The following is a 23612-nucleotide window of genomic DNA, read 5'->3' on the forward strand; positions in this document are numbered from 1 at the left end:
AATGTATATCACACTAATACTAATAAAAAGAAGGAGGAATCACTATATTAATTTCAAAGAAACAAACCTCAGAACAAGAAAGGTTATCAGGAGTAAAGAGGGGCATTACATAATGATAAAGGATCAATTCTTCTCCAAGAAGACATAACAATCCTTTTTGTGTATATGCCTAATGACAGAGCACCAAAATACATGAGGAAAAACTGATAAAAGTACAAGAAGAAATAAATGAATCTATTACTATAATCTGATCTTTCAATACCCTGTTATTGGTAACTGATAGATCTAGCAGGTAGAATTTCAGTAAGGATGTAGTTCAACTGAACTGAACCGTTAAATCATTCTAATTAACATTTATAGAATATATCATCCAACCATAGCAGAATACACATTTTATTCAAGTTTACATGGAACATTCATCAGGATAAACTACACTCTGTGTCATAAAAAATTTCTTAACAAATTCAAAAGAATAAAAATTTTACAAAGTATGTGCTTAGACTACAATTAAATTAGAAATCAATAACAGAAAGCTGGAAAATTCTAAAAGTAACAGAAATTAAACAACACACTTCTAAAATAACACATGGCTCAAAGAATATCAAGAAAAATTAAAAACTATTTTGGGCTAACTGAAAATCAAAATGCAACTTACCAAAATTCCTGGAATGTAGCAGAAACAATACTTAAAGAAAAAATTATAGCATTGAATGAATATATTACAAAAGAAGAAAGATCTAAAAATAAATAATCTAAGCTGTAATTTAGAAAACTAGAAAAATAAGATCAAATTACATCCAACATAAGCATTAGAAAAGAATTTATAAAAATCAAGTCATATATCAGTGAAACTGAAAACAACACAATAGAGAAAATCTACAAAATCAAAAGTGGTTCTTTAAAAAGATCAATAAAATTGATAAATCCCTAGCAAGGCTAACCAAGAAAAAAAGAAAGGGAAGATACAAAATACTAATATCATAAATGAAGAAGGGATCATCACTACTGATCCTATGGACATTAAAAAGAAATAAAAAAATAAACATTATAAACAACTCTAAATTGTTTATAATTTAGAAAAGTGGACCAATTCCTTAAAAGACATGACCTACCAAAACACACACAAAGAGATATAATCTAAGTAGTCCTGTATCTATCAAAGAAACTAAATCAATAATTAATAACCTACCAAACAGAAGGCACTAGGCCCTAATGGATTCACGGGTAAATTCTACCAAATATTTAAGTAAAAAATAATACCAATTCTATACATTCTGGTTCACAAAATAGGAGAGAAAATACTTCCTACTTCATTCTCTGAGGCCAGCATTACCCTTATACCAAAATTAGAAAAAGACATTACAAGAAAGAAAAACTACTGACCAATATCTCTCAGAAATATAGATGCCAAAATCTTCATCAGAATATTAACAAGTCAAATCTAACAGTGCATAAAAAGAATGATATATCATGACCACGTAGTGTTTATTCCAAGTGTGCAAGGCTTGTTCAACATTCAAAAATCCATTACTGTAATCCAGCACATAACAGGCCAAAGGAGAAAAATCACATGATCCTATCAATAGATATAGAAAAAGCATTTCACAAAATTTAACATCCATTTATGATAAACACTCTTCATAAACTATGAATAGGAGGTAACTTCTTCAGCTTTGTTAAAAACAACAACAACATAAAAACTACAAAGAGCCTACAGCTAACATACTTAACAGTAAGAAACTAGATGCTTTCCCATTAAGATCAAAACCAAGACAAGGATGTCCCCTCACACCACTCTTATTCAGCATTACATTAGAAGTCTCAGCTAATGCAATAAGACAATAAGAAGAAATAAAAAGGAGACAGATGGGGAAGGAAAGAATAAAATTGTCCTCAATCATAAATTACATGCTTGTCATTGTAGAGAATTCCCAATAATTGACCAAATAACTCCTGGAACTAGTAAGTGATTATAGAAAGGTAGCAAGATACAAGGTTAATATATAAAAGTCAATTGATTTCCTATATACTCACATGAATAATTGAAATTTGAAATTAAAAACACAATATCACTTATTTAGCAAAACTACTGAGACAGTAAAAGAGGGGGAAAAGGGAGGGATAAGTAGGTGGAAGAGGGTTTTTAGGGCAGTGAAACTATTCTGTATGATAATGTAATGGTGGATATATGGCATTTTTCATTTGGCAAAATCCAAATTCTGGGGGGCAAAATCCAAAGAATAGAACTGTACAACACTCTATGGTAAATTACAGACTTGAATAAATAATAATATTTTAATCTTGGTTCATCAATTGTAACAAATGTACCACATCAGTGCAACATGTTAAATATAGAGGAAACTGTGAATGGGAGAGAGGGAGTATATGAGAATTCTCTACTTTCTGTTCAGTTTTTCTGTAAACCTAAAACTGCTCTACAAATAATAAGGTCTACTCATAAGAAAAAAAAAGCTATGTTTAAAAGTAAAATTAGAAACAGTTCTATGAAATAGGTATTATTACCATCCCTCTTTTCCAGAAGAAAACAAATAGAGCTTAGGGGAGTTAAGTAACTTGCTCAAGGTCACATAGCTAAGGAATTATTGAACCACAATTAAAGGGTGCTACCAATATTCAAACCCAGGCATTGTAATTATATGGAGATATAAAGATAGATAGATAAACACACACATATATACATATATATATCCATATATGTAGGATCACTATCTCTATTCTGAAGACATGAAACTAAGCAGAAAGAGAGAAGACACGAACACTATAAGATTGTTAATTAAGAGATTCCCATAGACAAGCACTAAACTGTAACTGGGAAATCGGCAAGATGGCTACCAGAGGCCTTCACACCCTTGTGGAATGAACAGTAATTGACAACAGTTCAGGTCTCTGCCCGGGCCCTTATATTGGAAAATCAACATCTTCTACAAAAGTTTCTCTCTTCCTTAAAATATGTTTCTAAAGGTTTGGCCTTTGTTATATCTCCCTAGGATGGATAGGGAAAGGAGAAGGATGATAGAAGTAAAATGAACCTTATTCCTTTCCCATGATCTTTCTGTCCTTAGCTTCCCACACCTTCTTTGTTTTCTGCCTTGATTGTGTATCCTTGAGAATCTCCTACCAGCAACCTCTACTCTACATGCTCTCATGATGAGTTCTTGTATTTCAGAAAGCATGCTCCCTGTCCTTGACACATTTTTAATCTAGTTGTGGTAATAAAGCATCCAAATGCAAAACAGAACAATTCTGTTTCATTCATTGGGCCACTCAGGTAGCACATATTTATTGTAAGCCTACTCAGACTACTGATTCAACAAATATTTATTGTTTATTTAATAAGTACCAGGCATAATTCTTCCACAAATCCACGCTGTGCTGGAACCTTGGGATATATGTTAAGAGATACCCTGTGCTTAGGTACTTGCAGAAAACTGGGAGACAGAGAAGTTACAGGCAATATAGGATCAAGTATGCAGCTTTGTAGTACAAATTGTATGAAAGGATTAAGAAAACAACAAACAAGATAGAGTAGAATTAGTCAGGGTAAGCCGCTTTAAAAAAAAAAAAAAAAAAAAGGTGGGGGGGGTGTTCAATTTGACCTTAAAGAACATTTTTGGAAGAGGAAAGAGGATTCAGGGAGAGAGAACTACTCTCATGCCTAGCAATTATTAACATCTGTAATGTAAACTGATTTGCACAAAGTCAAAGCAAAAAACAGACAAACAAACAAACAAACAAAAAAAAAAACCCACAAATCTGCAGAATGGTATTGCACTGGAGGTCTATTTACAAGACAAATCATGTTACCTTTATTAAGATAATAATTTTTAGGTGTAAGTAATAAAAAAGAATGGTAGCTCTTCCCAGAGAGCTAAGAGGAGCTCACTTACACAATCTCATAATAACCAAGGGAACACGTAGAACACGAGGCAAACAGAACATCCTTTCTCACAACTAGCCATCTCCCGAAAGCCTTGGTTGGTCACAGTTTGCTCCTCATTAACACTGACTGACTTGACGAATGCTCATTACTAAAATATTGCCTGCCCTGGTTCAGAGCCTTATCTACCAGGAAACAGACTTATACCCACTGGCCTAAGGAACTGCATGATTCGTTTTCCGCAGGGAAGCAGTAGGTTGCCCTTGCTATGGATTCAGAGAAGTACTCTGTAGCCAAAAGTCTTGGGGAGGCTTGGAACTGCATACCCACATTATCCCCTACACCAAGTTGTTTGATAACTCTCCCTAGCACAATCGAGCTTTGTATTCTGTGGCTAAAACTGAAAGCCCAACTGGTTTTCTTATCTTTAGCCTCTTACTTGTAAGCACAAGTGGGCTTCTATTCTTCATTGATTTATGTCTTAGAGTCCAACTGTGTACAAGCCCGTAAGCTAGGTTTTTTGGCAGCTACAAATATGTCTCGGATTAAGAAAAAAAATATAGTTGAAAATCTTGGGTCACTTTTAGTCAGGGCAATTTATTTAATTCAGACCAGTGTTCATCACTTGTCCCTGTAAAAGGAATTTGGAGCTCATCATGATCTGCTCAGATGCTATCAAATGGCATTTTGTAAGCAGATCTCACACACATGCTGAAGGCAGGCCACTAATTGACAGTTTCACACAAATCCACTATTTGTTTACAAACCCTATAAATGACAGCAAATCACACAAATACCAAGCAGGTTTGTGTATTCTTACAGAGTAACCATTTCGAACACTTTCCATGAATGTTTTCTAGAAAGCTGATTTATTGCAGATTGGTTTCCTATTTGCAGAGCACATACATTTTAATGAATTACAAGCAGCATGGAGCAAAGCATGCATATTCTGGCAATAAAATGGCTAGAAACGCTATGTTTCGGGTCTTGTAGAAAGCATAAAATGGATCCCTGTCACAACAAATTTAAAATGCTGACTGAGAAAAAGCTAATTACTCTCAGAAAAAAAAAAAAAAAAGTCAATATTTTCAGAAGGAAGTACAACCTATTTATAAGAAAGAGTCAGGGGTGGGATAATTTTTTTTCATTAATTCCACAAATTTTCAAGATACAATGCTGTATAGTACTGAAAGGTACTGATTCCAGGGTCAGATTGCATAGGGTAAAATACCTCCCCATTTAATTCACTGTATTATCTGAGGCTCAGTCTTCCCACCTGACATTGGGACTAGGAATAATAATAATAGCATTATTATTATTACTCAGATGGGATTTGACCAGTGGCCTTAGCCTGGCACAGAGCTTGCATCAATAAGTGGAAGGTATTACTGTTGTTTTAATCAACTGCATATAGGAACCCAGTTAAAGGAAATACGAATATAGTTTTGCTTTTAAGGAATTTATATCTCAAGTTATGTTCACATAACTAGACACCAATTTAAAGCAATGAACAAGCATTTGTTTTTTTCTATGAAACAATGGCTAAATTGACTTAGAAAATATGGGAGAGGGACGTCTCTATAGGGAAATAAATAAAAATAACTCAGATTAGAACTAGAATATCTTTGTTGAGAATGAAATATGGAATCTCAGACAGATGCAAAAAGTTAATATTGTTCAATCACTAATCAATGTGTAAGTATCTACAACATCCCTACCAAATCTCTTTTACATGGCTACTTTTAAAACATGTATTACTTTTGTTAATACTTAAAATTTTATACTATACTTTGCCATCATGATATTTGCATGGCTGTCAAGTCAAATGAGACCCTAAAGTACACATTCTTCTTATAAGCCCAAAACTCTCCTTCATTGAAATTATCGCAACTGAAATCAAAGTCCATATGTACTTTTTAATAACAGCTTTAGTGAGATATTATAAAGTTTACCCATATAAAGAGTAAATTCAATGGTTTCGGTATATTCAGAGTTGCACCATCTAATTTTAGAATGTTTCTATCATCCTAAAAAGAAATCCACACTCTTTTTTTTTTTTTTTTTTTTTTTGAGACAGAGTCTTGCTCTGTCGCCCAGGCTGGAGTGCAGCGGCGCGATCTTGGCTCACAGCAACCTCTGTCTTCCAGGTTCAAGCAATTCTCTTCCCTCAGCCTCCCGAGTAGATAGGACTACAGGCGTGTGCCACCACACTTGGCTATTTTTTTGTATTTGTATTTGTATTATTATTATTTTTTGAGACGGAGTCTCGCTCAGTGCCAAGGCTGGAGTGCAGTGGCGCCATCTCCACGGCAAGCTCCGCCTGCTGGGTTCACGCCATTCTCCTGCCTCAGCCTCCCAAGTAGCTGGGACTACAGGCACCAGCCACTATGCCCGGCTAATTTTTGGCATTTTTAGCAGAGACAGGGTTTCACTGTGTTAACCAGGATGGTCTCGATCTCCTGACCTCGTGATCTGCCTGCCTCGGCCTCCCAAAGTGCTGGGATTACAGGCGTGAGTCACCGCGCCCGACTTTTTCGTATTTTTAGTAGAGATGGGGTTTTACCATGTTGGCCAGGCTTCTCTCGAACTCCTGACTTCAGGTGATCTGCCTGCCTCAGCCTCCCAAAGTGCTGGGATTACAGGCGTGAGTCACCGCGCCCGACTTTTTCGTATTTTTAGTAGAGATGGGGTTTTACCATGTTGGCCAGGCTTCTCTCGAACTCCTGACTTCAGGTGATCTGCCTGCCTCAGCCTCCCAAAGTGCTGGGATTACAGGCGTGAGCCACCGCGCCCAGCCTACACTCTTAATAGTCACTCACCTTCTCCACTGTCCTCCTTCAGCTCTAGCAACTACTAATCTACTTTATATAGAGATTTGTCAGTTTTATATACTTCATATAAATGAAATCACACAGTATGTGGCATTTTACTTTTATTTTTGTTTAACAAAATGCTGTCAAAGTTATCCATGTTGTAGCATGTATCAAGTCCTTCACCCATTTTAAAGTCAAGTAATATTTTAATGTTGAATATACCACGTTTTATTTACCCGTCCATCAGCTGATGACCATTTGGTTGTTTGTATTTTTTGAATATCATGAATAATAATGCTATCAACCTTTGTGTAGAAGTTTTTATATAGACATGTGTTTCCAATTCTCTTGGGTATACACCTAGGAGTAGAATTGCTAGGACACACAGTTACAAGAAAGGGATCCTGATCCAGACCCCCAAGAGAGGGTTCTTGCATATTAGGCAAGAAAGAGTTCAGGGTGAGTCCACAGAGTAAAGTGAAAGCAAGTTTATTAAGAAAGTAAAGGGCTAAAGAATGGCTACTCCATAGACAGAGCAGCCCATATTGATGGTTATTTATTTCCTGATTATATGCTAAGCAAGGGGTGGATTATTCATGCCTTCCCTTTTTAGACCATTTAGGGTAACTTCCTGATGCTATCATGGCATTTGTAAACTATCATGGTGCTGGTGGGAGTATAGCAGTGAGGACAACCAGAGGTCACTCTTGTCGCCATATTGGTGTTGGTGGGTTTTAGCTGGGTTCTTTACTGAAACCTGTTTTATTAGCAAGGTCTTTATGATCTGTATCTTGTGCTGACTTCCTATCTTATTCTGTGACTTAGAGTGCCTTAACTGTCTGGGAATGCAGCCTAGTAGGTTTTAGTCTCATTTTACCCAGCTTCTACTCAAGATGGGGTTGCTCTGGTTCACACACCTCTGATAACACAGTAACTCCATGTTTAACATTTTGAGAAGTTGCAAAACTATTTTCCAAATAAGGCACACCATTTTCCAATCTCACCAGCTATGTGTAAAGGTTCAAATTTCTCTACATCCTTGACAATATTTGTTATTGTCTATTTTTTTTATTCTAGTCAATATGGTGGGTGCGAAGGAGTATGTTAACTGTGATTTTGACTTGCATTTCCCAAATGACTAATAATGTTAAGAAACTTTTTGTGTCCTAATAGTACTTTTGTATATCTTTTTTGGAGAAAGGTCTTTGTTCAAGTGCTTTGCTCGTCTTATTAATTATTCATCTTTTTATTATTAAGCTGTAAGTGTCGTGTAAAGATTATGGATACAAGTCCCTTATAATATCTATAATTAGCAAATACTTTCTCTTATTCCCTATTTGCTTTGTAAATAAGATGTGGAGATATTAATACTGAACTGAGAGTTGTGTCTTTACTTTTTAAGCTCTCCTTTTTTTATCCTCCCCATCTTCCATACTACCAACACACACACACACACACACACACACACACACACACACCTTCCACCTCATTCTCCTTCAAAAGCAGTAATTTGCTCCCCAAAAGGGAAGACACAGGTGAAATGAGGGAGAACAAAAGAGGCAGTTAAGTTTCCAAATTCAGAGCATGTTAGGCCAAAGCAATTGAGAAAGAAACAGGAACTTTTAATCTCTTCCAGCTTGGCTTTGAATAGCAAGAGCCAAACCTGAAGGAAGGGAAGAAAAAGTTTAGTTACAAACAACAGATTTCAAAGAAAACTAATAATGTTGCCATTTACCTTATCAGTGTCTTTCCTGAAGAGTCTAGGCCTATTTATAATGATAAAAGAGAGAGCTTCACAGCACTCCAATAACTGCACCTAAGGCAGGACTTTTTCTCTGTATTACTCATAATTGGAGAGAATGCAAAGGAGTCTGGGATGATGTCAACACATCAGGACAGTAAAACTGAGGAATAGCTGCACAGCCAAAACAACTAAATTATTTATCAGCCTGCTGGACCTGGCAGCAAGTGAGAGTAAGTTAACTTCCTTTTCCCAAGAGGGTCCCTGGAATGTATAATCTGGTATGTACTTCCTACTACATCATTAAACAAGGGTGAGTTGAAATATGTTTTCTCTCTTTGTCTATTTTTTGTCTTTTTAAAAAAACTTTCTTATAATGTCCCAATTAATAATTTAGTAAGTAAGAAATGTTATTTGTCCAAGACCTTGTCAGTGTCATATACATATAAATATCCAGTGAATAATAACATACATAAGTGCACCATCCAGGGACACAAATCAGAACAACTCATAAGTTAGGCTGACATGTTTCCAAGATTCAGTCATGCAAAATTGGGAATCAAAGGTAGTGAGTTCTTAAAAAGTTAGTGAGACAGAAGTCTTTTATTCCAAGAAAATCTCATCAAAAGTTTTAGAGGGAAAATTGGACATGAAATTAACTTTAATACAAGCAAAGAAGTGGTTCTGATATGCTTTGTTTCCTACCTAAAAATCAGGAGATCTAAACATAGCATCCATGCCCCACTTCTCTTCACATAGATAAAGGAACGGTACTCACATCAGGTGGTAAAAAGCGAATTTGTTGACTTAATTTGGTTCTCCAATTTGGTGTTTTCAGTAAGGTTCAGTTTTCCTCAAGGTACCTAGACTTTTACTCCCCCATTTGTGAATATGTAACCCTTCATTCAAATTGACTTTTAAGTACTTTTTGTGACATATTAGGTTAATCTTTGCTGCTTTTCTCTATGAAAAAAAAAATTATTTACCGCTTTCTTTAAAGATGTCACCATAGTCCCAACATTTAGATAATTACTTTTTTTTTTTTTTTTAATTTTGTCACTGACATTTCTCCATTGTGATTGAGTGGGAAATAATTGAAGGGAACTATTTCTTAGCTGGAGATTAGTTAGGGGTTCTTCAATCCATTTGAAAAATGCAATTCATGTATAGAGACATATCTTAGATATATAAGAGAAGAAAGAAAATGAGTTAGCTTGTTATAGTAGGAAAGAGGAGATTGGATCCTATTTTATAATTTCACAATGTTTTCCTTTTCCCCCAGGTACTTCCTAGACTCTCAGAATAGACTCGAATACATTCAATTAATTCAAATACATATTTTCACAGTACTATATGGGATAGTATAGAGATTAATGCAACCAGTTTATAAAGTCAGAGTTTTCTGTTCCATACTTGCACCTAAAACTTCTATTTTATAAATTAAAAATGGCTTCTCTAGCAAAATAAATCTGAGTCCTAAAATAATCTCTAATATTTATTGTCTCAATTTGAGTCAAATATGGGATAAGTAGAGTATACTGCAGTGACAATAACAGTGAACACTTAGAGAGTCAAGTAAATTACTTGAACTTGTCTTTCAAAACACAGCCTAGGAAAACATTGAGATTACTGTGTTTGGTCTGGATAGGTTTTTGACCAAGAAACTTTTTATATTTGTAAGTATGCACAACTTTTCAAAGGGACCAGAGAAAACTCTCGTTTGTTCTTGAAGGAGTGATTCACTATACAAAGGAAATTGTTCTAGTATGTTATATAAAGGAAAGAGGAAAAGGTTCACTAAATTACTACATGTTCTCACTTGTGACAGCTAAACATTGAGTGCACATGGACATAAAAATGAGAACAGTAGATACTGTGAGCTACTAGACAGGGATAGGGCGTGGGGTTGAAAAACTACCTAATGGATACTTACGCTCACTACCTGGGTGACAAGATCCATTCCCTAGAGCTCGGCGTCATGCAATGTCCTCGTGTAACAAACCTGTTCATGTACCCCTGTATCTAAAATAGAAGTTGGGTGGGCGCAGTGGCTCATAACTGTAATCCCAGCACTTTGGGAAGCCGAGGTGGGTGGGTCACCTGAGGTCAGGAGTTTAAGACCAGCCTGGCCAACATGGTGAAACCCTGTCTCTACTAAAAATACAAAAATTAGTCAGGTATAGAGGCATGCACCCATAATCCCAGCTACTCGGGAGGCTGAGGCACAAAAATTGCTTGAAACAGGGAGATGAAGGTTGCAGTGAGCTGAGATCACACCACTGCACTCCAGCCTGGGCAACAGAATGAGACTTCATCTCAAAAAAAATAATAGTAATACAATAAAAGTTGAATTTTTAGAACAATAATAATAATGCCAATGAACAAACAAAACGAATAAAGAGATTCATTATTGTACTGTAATCTCATGGGGAGAAACTCACAAGTGGGTGGTATATTTCTGATAGAAATTTCAGAAGGGGATAGGTGGGGGGTGGGGAGGGCAATGGCAGAAATCACTCCTAAAGCCTTTATTTTTTATTTTTATTTCTTCATTTTCAGAACAGGATTCCCCAGGTGTTGTACTCTTGCCTTCTTGTCACACTGATCTAACCATATCACTTTCAATATCATTATATTCAATGCTCTGTCTGGTTATACTTTATTTCTCTCAGTCTCTGTCTTTCCATATCACTTTTAAATTGTTTTCTCTTCTGCTGCAAGTATTGTTTTACAATGAATATTCAGAATGAATAGTCAATAAGAAATAAGTCCACATGCAAACCATCCACCCTCACCTGGGTTATTTTGCAGCAGCCCTCTAACTGGCCTTTCCCTCGATAATCCACTCTTCTCACAATAGTCAGAGAGATGTTATTAAAACTTAACTCAGCTTATGTCACTTTACTACTTACAACCCTAAAAATCTCCCCATTATATTTAGAATAAAAACCAGACTCCTTATCATGACTGGCAGAACTCTCTGCAACTTGGTCCTGCTTAATTTTCTGTAGCCTCCTCTCAACGCACTGCTACCACCCACAAATATTCCTTCTGTTGCTTAAGAACAGGAAACTCATTCCTACTTTAAAATGGTGTGTCTGCTCTTCCTTCCACCAGATGCACATGGCTCCCTGTACGTTCATTTAGATCTTGGTTTAAATATCACCTCCTCAGAGAGTTCTTCCCTTAGTAACTACAGAAGTAGCCTTCTCACTTGATGTTATTTTCCTTCCTTCTTTTTCATAGTATCCTTCATCGAAACACATGCTATGAGAGCAGAGCCCTGAATCTCCAGGGCCTGAAACAATTCCTGACACATGGTAGGTGCTCCATAAATATTTGTCAAACAAACGAAGCTGTAAACTTCTTCGTTGAAGGCTTTAATGGTACTGCTTTCCTTTCAAAATAATCTGGGGTTCTTTCATCTTCTTGTGGCTATTTGAGAAAGACAGCTCAATTATTATGCAAGCACATTTCCCTTTAATGTTATGTGACTTCGATATTGCTTTCGCTCTTCCAAATTTGCGTCACTTTATCTGATACATAATTTAGTTTCTCATTGTGCCTGTTTATTCAATTTGAGTTAAACACTATGTTTGTACTGGGTACTGTATTTACATGTCTACTTTGCATTTGGTGTGTTTACTTCATTTTTACCTCCTGAAAACAAATATATGAGTACTTAATCATCTGTTTCCATTTTAATTCAGCATTGGTATGGACTGCACTACGGCTCACACAATCCAAACACAAATTAAGGCATCTTCAGATTAGAAAATCTGACATAAAATACTAAAATATTTCTTTGGTCCGAATTATTTATAGAGCTATGGCTTTTGTAACACAAAATAGCAAATACTTTCACAGCTGTGGAAAAGAAAGACAATGATTACAGAATTTCATGGAGTCTTTGTTTTGTTGTTTGTTTGTTTTTTTTTGTTTTTTTTTTTTAGGAGGTTGATTGGGGCTGATAAATTTGTGCTTTAGTTTGATTTAAAAACAACAATACGCAGTGTCACCAGAGAGTTCTTCCGTGTATTCAATAAAAAAAGCAAAAGGCAAAAGACCAACCTGGAAAAGTAGTTTTATATTTACAAAGGTTACAGGTCAGCACCTTCAGAGAGAAATATAGCCAGTGCTGTTTCTCATAAATTTTTTATACTTGAACATAGGAGTCAAATGTGACAATGTTCTGCTTCACTTTGTGTTCACATAGATGAAGGAGACCAGTAAGTCATAGCAAAGCTGACTGCAAAAAGCCAACAGCTAAGAATCTCTATAAGGATCACAGAATTATTGGTATAGTCAGTACATAGAGACAAGAGCATTTTCACTATCTTTCCAACGTATTCCTTCCTATAGCTTTATTCCAGAAATTCTTTAACCTCATCAGACTAGAAGTCACTGATCCTACCACTTCTCACTGGCCATTGCCCATCTGGTGCTTCTCTCATCCTTGCCCGGTTTAAATTCCAAGGTCAATCATTACAATCACTCTCCATATGCACATTCAACTCCCCATTTTCTCTATCAACCACCCATCTTCTCTTGACAAAATAACAATCCTGGTTAAATCCAATTCTATACCTACCTGGAAAATGAATCCAGGTAAATGAATGAGGCTAAAAAACGGACACATAATCAAATGTTCTAGTGTCCAAGAGGGCTTAATATTCCCCTCTGACTAATCTTTTGACGAAACTTTAGACAGTCAGCTTCCTGACTCAAGACTACTGATTTCCCTTCACTTACAGCACTTACTTTTAAAGAACTTTCAACTGAAAATTCTTAATCTGCCTCTTTGTGATGAAAATCTTCTCCCAGCTGATTTCACACCCCAGGAATATCTTTCTCAAGGACCTTGGAGCCATCCTTTAGAAATGTAATCTTAGAAGGAAGGAGACAAGTCTTTTTCTTTCAGTCTCTCCGGAGGATGGGATCCTAACTTTCATAAGGAACAAATAGCAAACACAGATGGCCTAATGAAGATGGACAACTGCCTCCCTCCTAGAGTACCCCCGCTGGAGTTACCTAAGTGACTTTTCCACTAGCTTACCCCAGTGCTTAAAAGCTCTCCTACCTTTTGTTCCATGGAGTTAAATATCCTTCCCCTATTGCAATAGTCTTGAATAAATGCTTTGTTGTCTGTTTAACTTAGACTTGGGATTGCTAACATCAAGCAGGGCCTTAATGATGCCTAGCAATCATATACTTTCCCTAGTCCATTCACTTTTCCATTTTTCTCCTACTTTCTTCCTCAAACCATTTGTACCTCTACCCCATCCCCAGTCTCATTTGATCACCTTGCTTTCTGTATCACTGTGAAAATAGAATATATCATAACAGACTTTCCACAGCTCCAGTCACTACATCAATCCACCCACCTGCATGTGTATCCAGATAGTCTACCTTCCCTGCTTCTAGAGGCACTATAGCGCCTATTCTCTTGTGCTTACTCAAGAGGCTATATGTGCAAGCCTCTCTGTCTCCTTCTTCAATAATGTTTTCTGTTCTTCTTTCAACCTGACTTTCCCTTTCCTATCTGCTGACCCCATTTCTCTCCTTATCTTTTTACCTAAATTAAAATCCAAGCTTTGCTGACTCTTCTCTAAGCTATTATCTTCTCTTGGATTTTAACATGCAAAATGCTTCTGATTTTCCTCCTACTTCCACAGGCTTTCCTGGTCTCTCTTCATTCCTCATTCTCTTAAGGTAGAAATGGGAAGAATCAGTCAAGGCTTTATGCCTTCCTCTTCATTCATTCATTCATTCTTTTATCCCTATAGGTCTCCCTTCCCTTTTCTGATACAGACCACTGTTCACATGTATCCAATTTTCAATATTTTGTCAGGACTCCCAGCAAAATGTATTTTTGTGCTCATATATTTTAATATATGTAAATGATGTTTCAATAACTATCTCTTTTATTTGGTTTTAAGCTTTTCTCTCAGCATGATGTTTTTAAGATCCATTCATGGTTTTATAATAATTGTTGGCTGCTTCCTCCTTCAGGGTTCTGCCTTGTGTTCATCTGCATTTGGTCCCACGGAATGATATTCAGATAGCCAACAGTTCCCTCCACACAAACAATGCTACAACAAACCATCTACCTACCAAAGATCTCTAAGCTTCTGATTGTACCCCAGTCTCTCTCCCTGAGCTTCTTATCTCTCCACCTCAGTGTACTGTGCTTCCAGTCTTCTTCAAGTCACTTCATAACAACTCCATCCTTCTAATTATTTACAACAGAAACCTCAGGGTTTCCCCTTGATTCCTCTCTTTCTCTCATTTCACTAGTGTACTGCAATGGTAAAGCTTTTCAGTTTTACCTTCAACATATAGTCACAATCGGCTGGGTGCGGTGACTCACACCTGTAATCCCAGCACTTTGGGAGGCCGAGGCAGGCAGATCACGAGGTCAGGAGTTTGAGACCAGCCTGGCCAACATAGTGAAACCCCGTCTCTACTAAAAATACAAAAAATTAGCTGGGCATGGTGGCGGGCACCTGTAATCCCAGCTACTCAGGAGGCCGAGTCAGGAGAATGGCTTGAACCCAGGAGGCGGAGGTTGCAGTGAGCTGAGATCACGTCATTGCACTCCAGCCTGGGTGACAGAGCAAGACACTGTCTCAAAAAAAAAAAAAAAATATATATATATTTATATTTATATATGTATATATTTATATTTATATATTTATATATATTCTTATATATATAGTCACAATCTGAGGATTTTTCAATCTCCTTTTCCCACAGTGAACAAAGTCACCACTATTGCTCCCTGGATTATTGTAGCAGCCTCTTTATTTTTTTTTTCAACACAGCAGCCACAACAATTTTGTTAAAAATCTAAGTCAAATAATTTCATTGCTCTGCTTAGAGCCATCCAGTGACTTCTATCTCACACTAAGTAAAAATTAAATTAATTGCAATGTCCTAAGCGGCCCTCCATTACTTGGCTGCACCTATAGCACTCTAGACATACCTTTTTCTGACCCCATCCTCCAATTCCGTCACCTTGACCTCCCCCATACACTATTCCTGTATGACATTTTCTCCTGTTAATCTCTCTATTGTCAATTCACTCCAAAAGACTTAGACTTGAACCTTTAGAGAAAAAGTCTGAACTTTCGTACACCACCAATGTACCTCTATTTCCTCAGCAAACAGGAAAATACAGTTTTTTAATCTTTTCAACCTGAAACAAAACTTATATGCCCAATACCTTTAGGACAACAACTTTAGACTACATTCCATATAAAGCTCATCAATTTAAATGGAAAAACTTCCTCCTGCTGCTGCTGTTGTTATGAATCCCAGTCTACAAAAGGATAACCTAATGTGTATTGTTTCTCCTCTTTCTCAAAACCATAGCTTTATGGGTTCAGACAAAAACAACTAAAAGTGACATTCCACTTTCAGGCATAAAATTATGTGTATCAAATATACTTACATGGTCATAAAATAAGTGCCCAACTACTAGTTGTAAATTTGCTAATCTGAAGCTTCAGAGTGGCGATAACTACAATTTTAGTTTACACTAGTTAAAATAAGAGAAATATGCCAGTTCCTATTCTTGTAAGTCAAAGTAACATGGTATTTACCACAACAAAAAGTTTGTCTCCCTCTATAATTAGGTTGATTTGCACATTCCTGCATATAAATGTCAGACATGCTAAGCTACTTTCTATATGAAGCCAAATATACAGCTCATCCCAGAGCTTAAAACATTTTTTAAAGGTCTCTGCAGTTTGTGATTCCTCATCACACAGCTGTGAAAGAAACCAGCCAAGCAGGCTGGATCCCATCTCAAAAAGTTCAAAGGTTAAAAACAATTACCTCTTCAAGGACATCAGCGAGCTTGCTGAGGATCTCTTCAGGAAGGCTCTGGAATGTTGGAACACTGAAAAACAAAACAGAATAGTGCTGAACACATGAACCGCAACTTACTTTTATAAGTAATAAAAATGACCATGAATCTAAATTCAAATACAAAACTATTTTATGACAAAGAATCTGCCAAAACAAACAAACAAACAAACAAACAAAACTGCATTAGCCACACAACCTGAAAAAAAAGAACAAAGTTGCAGATGAAGATCAAAGCAATCATTTAAGCATGGTTTGATGTCTAACAGGGAAAAGGCATGGAGTATGAAAAAAAAACTCGGAGTTTGGATAGACTGAGTCCAAATCACTGTTATATTTACCTGCATGACCATGGATATGTAAATCAAAAATAAAATTCTAAGTCCCCCAGTCAACTGATGGATGCCCCTCTTGGCCAAGGGCATTCCAAAGTAAACCTGAAAAACTACTTCAGTCCATGAGGGGAAGGAAGGGATTGGACATGCCTCATTATACCCTCCTCCCTTTGGAATTCAGTCACAACTTACCAGAATTAACATTAAAATAGAAATAGAAATCTTAAGGCTCATTGTAAGTCTTAAAATATAAATCTTAAGACTGACAAAACAGATTCTTTGTAGAAATAAGATACCAAATTCCAACCTGACTCTAGTATAGAATCACATGACAGATAGCATACCCTGAAAGAAATTGAAGTATTTTACCCCAAAATATATTCCTTTAACATATTTTGAAAAATATTTCTCTCCTGTAGAACTATCTCTTGTGGGGAAAATCTACGTTCTATACAGAATCCCCTTTGCTTTCCAGGTCTTTTCCCTCATCTAGGAGAGAATTAATTAAGAGTCTGGCATCTTTTTATGTCTGATAAGAGTTCTGAAGCCTGCTACCTGGAGGCTTCATCTGCATAATAAGAACCTTCATCTCCACAACCCCTTATCTTAATCCAGAAACTCCTTTTATTGATTCTGGGTCATCAGATAATAACTTAACTCTTACGACCAATTGTCAATCAGAAAATCTTCTAATCCACCTATGACCTAGAAGCTCCCACTTTGAGTTTCCCACCTTTCTAGACCAAACCAATGTATACCTTATAGGTACTGATGGATGTCTGCCTGTAACTTCTGTCCCCCTAAAATGTATAAAATCAAACTGTAAAACAACCACCCTGGGCATATGTTCTCAGGACTTCGTGGGGCTGTGTCATGGGTCGTGGTTCTCACATTTGGCTCAGAATAGATCTCTACAAATAGTTTTCAGAGTTTGACTCTCTTTGTAGATAGGTGCCTCAACTTATAATGAGGAGAAAGCCACTCTCTCCTCTGTTAGTCTGCTGTCACCAGGTTCCTTTAAGCTCTAATTCCCTTTCCAGGTTTCCCTCCATACACACACCTTTCTCCAGGTCAACTCCTAACCATTATTCAAGACACAGGTTGATTGATGATGCATTCAGATATGCAAGCATTCACTTAACAACATTGGAAAGCTTCCCACTCTCCTCAACCCCTCTCCAGCTAGGTCAAGTTCTCCTATCATGATCTCTTTAATCTCGTACTACAAGTGTAATTAGATAATTAATTGGATATTTGTTATTGCATGTCTTCTCTGCTAGAATTAAAAATCCACAAAAATAAAAACTATATCTTTCTTTTTCAACCCCCTGTATTTTCAGCGATTTGTAAATAACAAACAACATATTTTGAATGTAGTTACGAAAGCATGAATTTGTGAATGCTTCATAGGACAGTGACTAGACCTGAAAAGGTCTACCCATGAAATATATTAGTTTAGTTTGCTCCAATACATCAAAATACAATGTTAGCTCCATTCTTTTCACTGTGTTCTCTTATGTCTCCCCATTAAACAGTAAATAAAAATACCAAATGATGTCAAATGTACAAACCAATACAACTTATTTTATGTGAAATAATAATAACTTTAAATTTAGAAAACAAAAGCTTATCAACATATCATTCCTGAAACTTCACTGGAAAATCTAACTGGGATGTGGAACTATAGTCTTAATTAATCAGAACTTAATGTCTGACTGGAGGAAAGGCTATAACTGAGCGCATATACATTTGTATGCCTGACATTTGACTTATAGCACAATTTTGGCTTGATTACAATGATACAATAAAAAAATAATAATATGCTCTTTTGGTAAAAGCATGGAAGTTTTGTTGTTAATTTGTCACCTTGATTTCCATTACTTAGGGTAAAGCTCATTGATGAAATCCCAAGGTTTTATGCAGAGGTGTAACAATTCACCCAGAACCATCTGTTGTACCAGATTTACTGCTACGGTCTGAGCCACGTGGGGTTTAATTTCCAGAAGGCAGCCAATTTCAGCAGCTGGATGGACCATATCACAGAGAGACAGAAGGAGATAGAGGAAGCTGTTTCCATGAGTTATGTAGGTTGAAAAATTTAGTCCTGCCTTGTTCTTTTAATGAGCTGTATTTCAGTTTCTTGTGAGATGAATAATTAGAGTGCTTCTATCCCATTAGGTATTTGTGGAAAATACAAACTAGAATTGAGTTTTTCTCATTTTATTATAATTGGCTTCCTTCTTTAGACCAGCCTATTCCTATTATACTATGCCTCTTATTTTGCTTTAGGCTCTGGCTATCCCTAGCCATACTACAGTATTTTCATTTCCATGAGAGTTCTTATACAAGAGAAGAAATTTACTTGACTATATAATGCATTAAGTGAAAACAAAAGCATCAGGTTTTAGGAGGGCATTTTAAATATAAAAATCTTTCACAATTTTAATGCCTTTTTAAAATGTCTCAAAACATTGAGCAGCATTTATTGCTAATAAAAATTAAGGATGATTTTTAAGAAGAAACACTCTAAAATATTACCAGTAACAACTGAAGCACTTCTGGACTTCACAAAAAGAAAACTATTTAACAGGAAAAATAAATGCCTTCACTTTCATAAATTACTGTGAACACACTTTTCTAGCCATCTTTACACATCTAAGATTTATATTCTGCAAACACTAGATAAATTCTGTCACATAATTGATTTGCTTTCTAAGAATGATTGGTCTACTAGTAGCTTACACACTAGGAACAAAACAATTGAGAATGTTTATAGTTTGAATTTCTACCCATGAAATATATTAGTTCAGTTTGCTGCAATACATCAAAATACATCAATTTAGACTCCACAAATTATATATAAGATAATTCAAAATAAAGTTGTCTATACTTTAGAAAACTGAAGGCAGAATAATTGCAAGGACAAACTTCCAGATAAAATGTTTAAACATTAGAGAAGAATATTTTCAGTTATATATAAAAAAAATATTGTGACAATTTACATGCTAATTATCAGTAATTCTTACAGATGCATTACCTATTGCTTTGGTTCCCTAGGACTTGCAATAGGCCCGACGTTACAGAATGCACTAGAATGTAATATAACAGAGATGATTTAATGTGCGGTGCTTTTCCATTGGTTTTTCTAATTGCACGTAGCAAGGACTTAGAATTTGTAATGACAATAATAGAAGATGAGATTTGAGTAGTTTCTCTTTGCCAGGCAGTGAGCTAAGGGTTTTATAGATAATATAAATTTCATTTTTACAACAACCTTATCAAATAGCCATTCTTATTGTCATCTATTTTATAGATAAGACAACTGAGACCTTGAAAGTCTGCCTGAGGTCATTCCACTCAGCACTGGTGAAGAAAGGATGAAACATCCCCTCTAACTGATGGTGGAGCTGATTGCTTACTCACTGAGCTACATACTTTTCAATGAATGTACTAAAAAAGTGCCTTTCAAAACAACACTGTATTCTTTTAGATAGTGATATGGAAATAAATAAATAATATTAGTAACATCTGATTTAGTGACTTCATTTATTTCCAAACATTTTATTATAAACAATGTCAAATAAATTGAAAGTCTGGAATAATAAAGATCACCTCTATCCCCAACACACAGAATCACAATGTTAACAGGTATCATTTTTGATTTATCTACTCTCAATCCATGTATTCTTCTATGTATGTGCATAGATTAATGGATATATAGATATTTTTGGATGACACATTTGAGAGTAAGTTGCCAATATGAAACAATTTGAATACTTCAGCATACATATCCACAAAAAAAAAAAAAAAAAAAAAAAATTCTCCTAAGGAAATAACCTTAATCCCATGATCACAAAATTAACTATAAGTAACTATAATTAACTATAAGTCTATAATATCATCTAGTATTTATCTCACATTCAGATATTACCTATCATCCAAAAGTGTCTTCATCAATTTTTTGTTGTTGTTTTCAAACCAAGTCCAGTCAAAATCTGAACACGGCTTTTGGCTGTTATTCCTCTCTTTAGTCTCTCATTTTATGACAACCTTCCCATCTTTGCCCATATGACACTGACATTTTGAAGAGATTAGGACAGTTGTATTAGTAGATGTCTCATTTTCTTAATTCACCTTAGTAATTTCATTTATGGTATCCTGTTGCATGAAAACAATAACTAAGAGGGGAAAACCTAAGTACAAATAATTTTATTAAAGCATGTCAATAAAAACAAAAACTGGGAGCACATATAGAACAACATAATTAAATGCAGCAAGAGTTCTCAAAATGTGGTCTGGGAACCCAGGGATTTCCTGTGACCCTTTTATATGGGTCTTCAAATGTCAAAACTATTTTCATAAATTGGAGTTTTCTTTTTTCACTTATTCTTTCACATGCACATGGTAGAATTCTCCAGAGATCACCTGACATAGAATGATATTATCACTTTGATGACAAATGGAATGCATGCTTGTTTGTTCTTGGGTTCCCTAAAATGTTTAAGGTAGTAGATTTATGATAGGTGTACTGTTTACATAACTTAGTATGCTATTAGTATTTCTACTGTGTTCTGACTAGTCATTACACCTGCTATAATCTCTGTAACCTTATTATCATCATCCACTAGATCATTCTTTTGAAATCCTTAATGTTTCTGTGTGCCTGAGTAGAAAAACAAGTAAATACATTTGGATTCCTTATTTTTCAATAACAGTTTTACATATTTTTAAAACATTTATAAACGTTTGAAATTTTATCTTATAATTTTAGAATTGTATAGTACTTATGAAGAAGTTAATAAAAGAAAGTTTAAGGCCAGGTGTGGTGGCTCACGCCTGTAATTCCAGCACTTTGGGAGGCTGAGGCAGGCAGATCACTCGCGGCCAGGAGTTCGAGACCAGCCTGACCAACATGGAGAAACCTCATTTCTACTAAAACTACAAAATTAGCCAGGCATGATGGCACAGGACTTTAATCCCAGCTATTTGGGAAGCTGAGGCAGGAGAATTGCTTGAACCCGGGAGGCAGAAGTTGCGGTGAGCCAAGATCATGCCATTGCACTTTCCAGTCTGGGCAACAACAGCAAAACTCCGTCTCAATAAATAAATAAATAAATAAATAAATAAATAAATATAAAAAATAAAAGTTTATATAATATTTTCTTAATTTAAAACAGATTATCTGCTTTGAAAGGGTGATTAGAAGACTTACATTCTCAAGTCCCAACAGTCAATCTTTAAGTCCAAAGACACTCGGAAAATATAAAAATGCATCAAAATATCAAAAGTACTCCATAAGTATGTGTAAGTATTATGTATCAATGAAATTTTTTAAATGTCACACCAGAGAGTCCCTGACTCATGGAAGATAGAGAATCCAAAGAAACTTGGAAACACTGTGAATAAGAAATACAAATAAGATGAAAGCTATCTTTCTCTCATTGTATAGATAATAATTTCCCTTATTATGCTATACAAAAACATTTTTGGAAAGATTATCATTCCAGTTAAGTTATGAAACCACTTTGAGACAAATCATTCAGATTTTAAAGAAAAAGAAATTGAGTTTTAAAAAATGTAGACATGATGCATTTTCTAAAAGAAAAGTGTTTTGTATAGCTTTTCAACTGAAAACTGAAAATCAGTCAAGTATCTTATGGGTTACCATATTGCATTCAGTAGAGAAGATCACACTGTATAGTTGACTTTGCTGAATGCGTGCTGGATGCAAAGTCAGTAAAAGAAATTATTGCACTGCTTCTTTCAAACGGTATGGTACCTTGTTGGAATTAAAGGCTTAGCTACAAAACAAAGACTGAGTTCAGATCTTGTCTGCACAATTGTACTTTTGCTTTACAAATGAATGAAGCTACAAACATGGCTGGATTCGCTGTTTTGCTTGTATTCTTCTAGTACCAGAACAAACTAATCATCAAAGAAATTATCATTTACACGAATATGTGGCAAGAAACACAAGTGGTAACTGTGCTATTCAGTGTTGAATAACTTTTTAAAAGATGGAGTTGAATAACTTTTTGACTCTTAAGGCTTATCCTGGAATGACTGTGTTGACATTTGTATTGATGGTGCAAAAGTGATGGTGGCTCTCAGTACAAATAAAAGCCGTCACACAAAACTATACTAGTTGTTATTTTCTTATTCACCACACACTCACCATAGAAAAGATAAATAACATGCCAGTTTTACTTTAAAGTATGAAATTCTTCCTGAAATAGTAAAAGGTATTAATTTTCTTAAATTTAAATCTTTAAATTTTGTATGCATGTTTTTGATATGGTGTGTGAGACAAAATATTGAAGTATGATAGTTATCTCAAGGAAAATCATTTGAATGGTTGTTGGAGTTACAAGCTGAGTTAGCCATTTTTTTCATGGAACATCATTTTTTACCAGAAAATGATTTTTAAAAATTATGGGTTTTGGCGGACTATTTTTCAGAATGAACAAAGTTAAGCCCATCACTTAAAGGGCAATAAGAGATAGTGGTTTTTGCCTATGATAAAATTCAAACTTTCAGCTGAAAATTAAAACTTCAGACAACTTTTATCTGCCACTGTGAGCATAAAAGCTTTCTAATACTTGAAGACTTTTCCTGATAACATCGGTAGTTAAGAAATACGACATTAAGAAATATGATTTTTTTTATATTGGAAATTTTGCATAACTCAGTGAGCCAATCATTTCCAAATGACCAAAGCATAATGTTATAAAAATCACACATGGGTAAATGATTCCTCCAAATTATAAGGTGGATCAGTGGATTTTAATGTTACAATAGAGTATGAAAAGTTTACTGCTATAGTTTCAGATTCCATATTGCAAATAACCTTTAAGAAACTGACACTTGTTGGATGTTAAGGAAGTATGAAATCACAAAAAAGAATGTCCACATTATCTTGAAAGGCTATTAGCATAAGCCTCCATTTTGCTACTACA

The 23612-nt window shown here is 35.5% G+C and overlaps 1 protein-coding gene across 2 annotated transcripts in view; it reads right to left on the reverse strand.

Annotated features, from left to right (window-relative positions):
• PRKG1 (protein kinase cGMP-dependent 1) overlaps nt 1–23612 on the reverse strand; it is a 1349224-nt gene that overhangs the window by 366492 nt on the left and 959120 nt on the right. For both annotated transcript variants that reach the window (XM_050805423.1, XM_050805422.1), the window contains exon 5: nt 16292–16355. In XM_050805423.1, the coding sequence (XP_050661380.1) occupies nt 16292–16355 (64 nt within the window). The remainder of the gene's footprint in view (nt 1–16291; nt 16356–23612) is intronic.

Source organism: Macaca thibetana, chromosome 9 (genome assembly GCF_024542745.1).
Source record: "Macaca thibetana thibetana isolate TM-01 chromosome 9, ASM2454274v1, whole genome shotgun sequence".
Taxonomy (NCBI): domain Eukaryota; kingdom Metazoa; phylum Chordata; class Mammalia; order Primates; family Cercopithecidae; genus Macaca; species Macaca thibetana.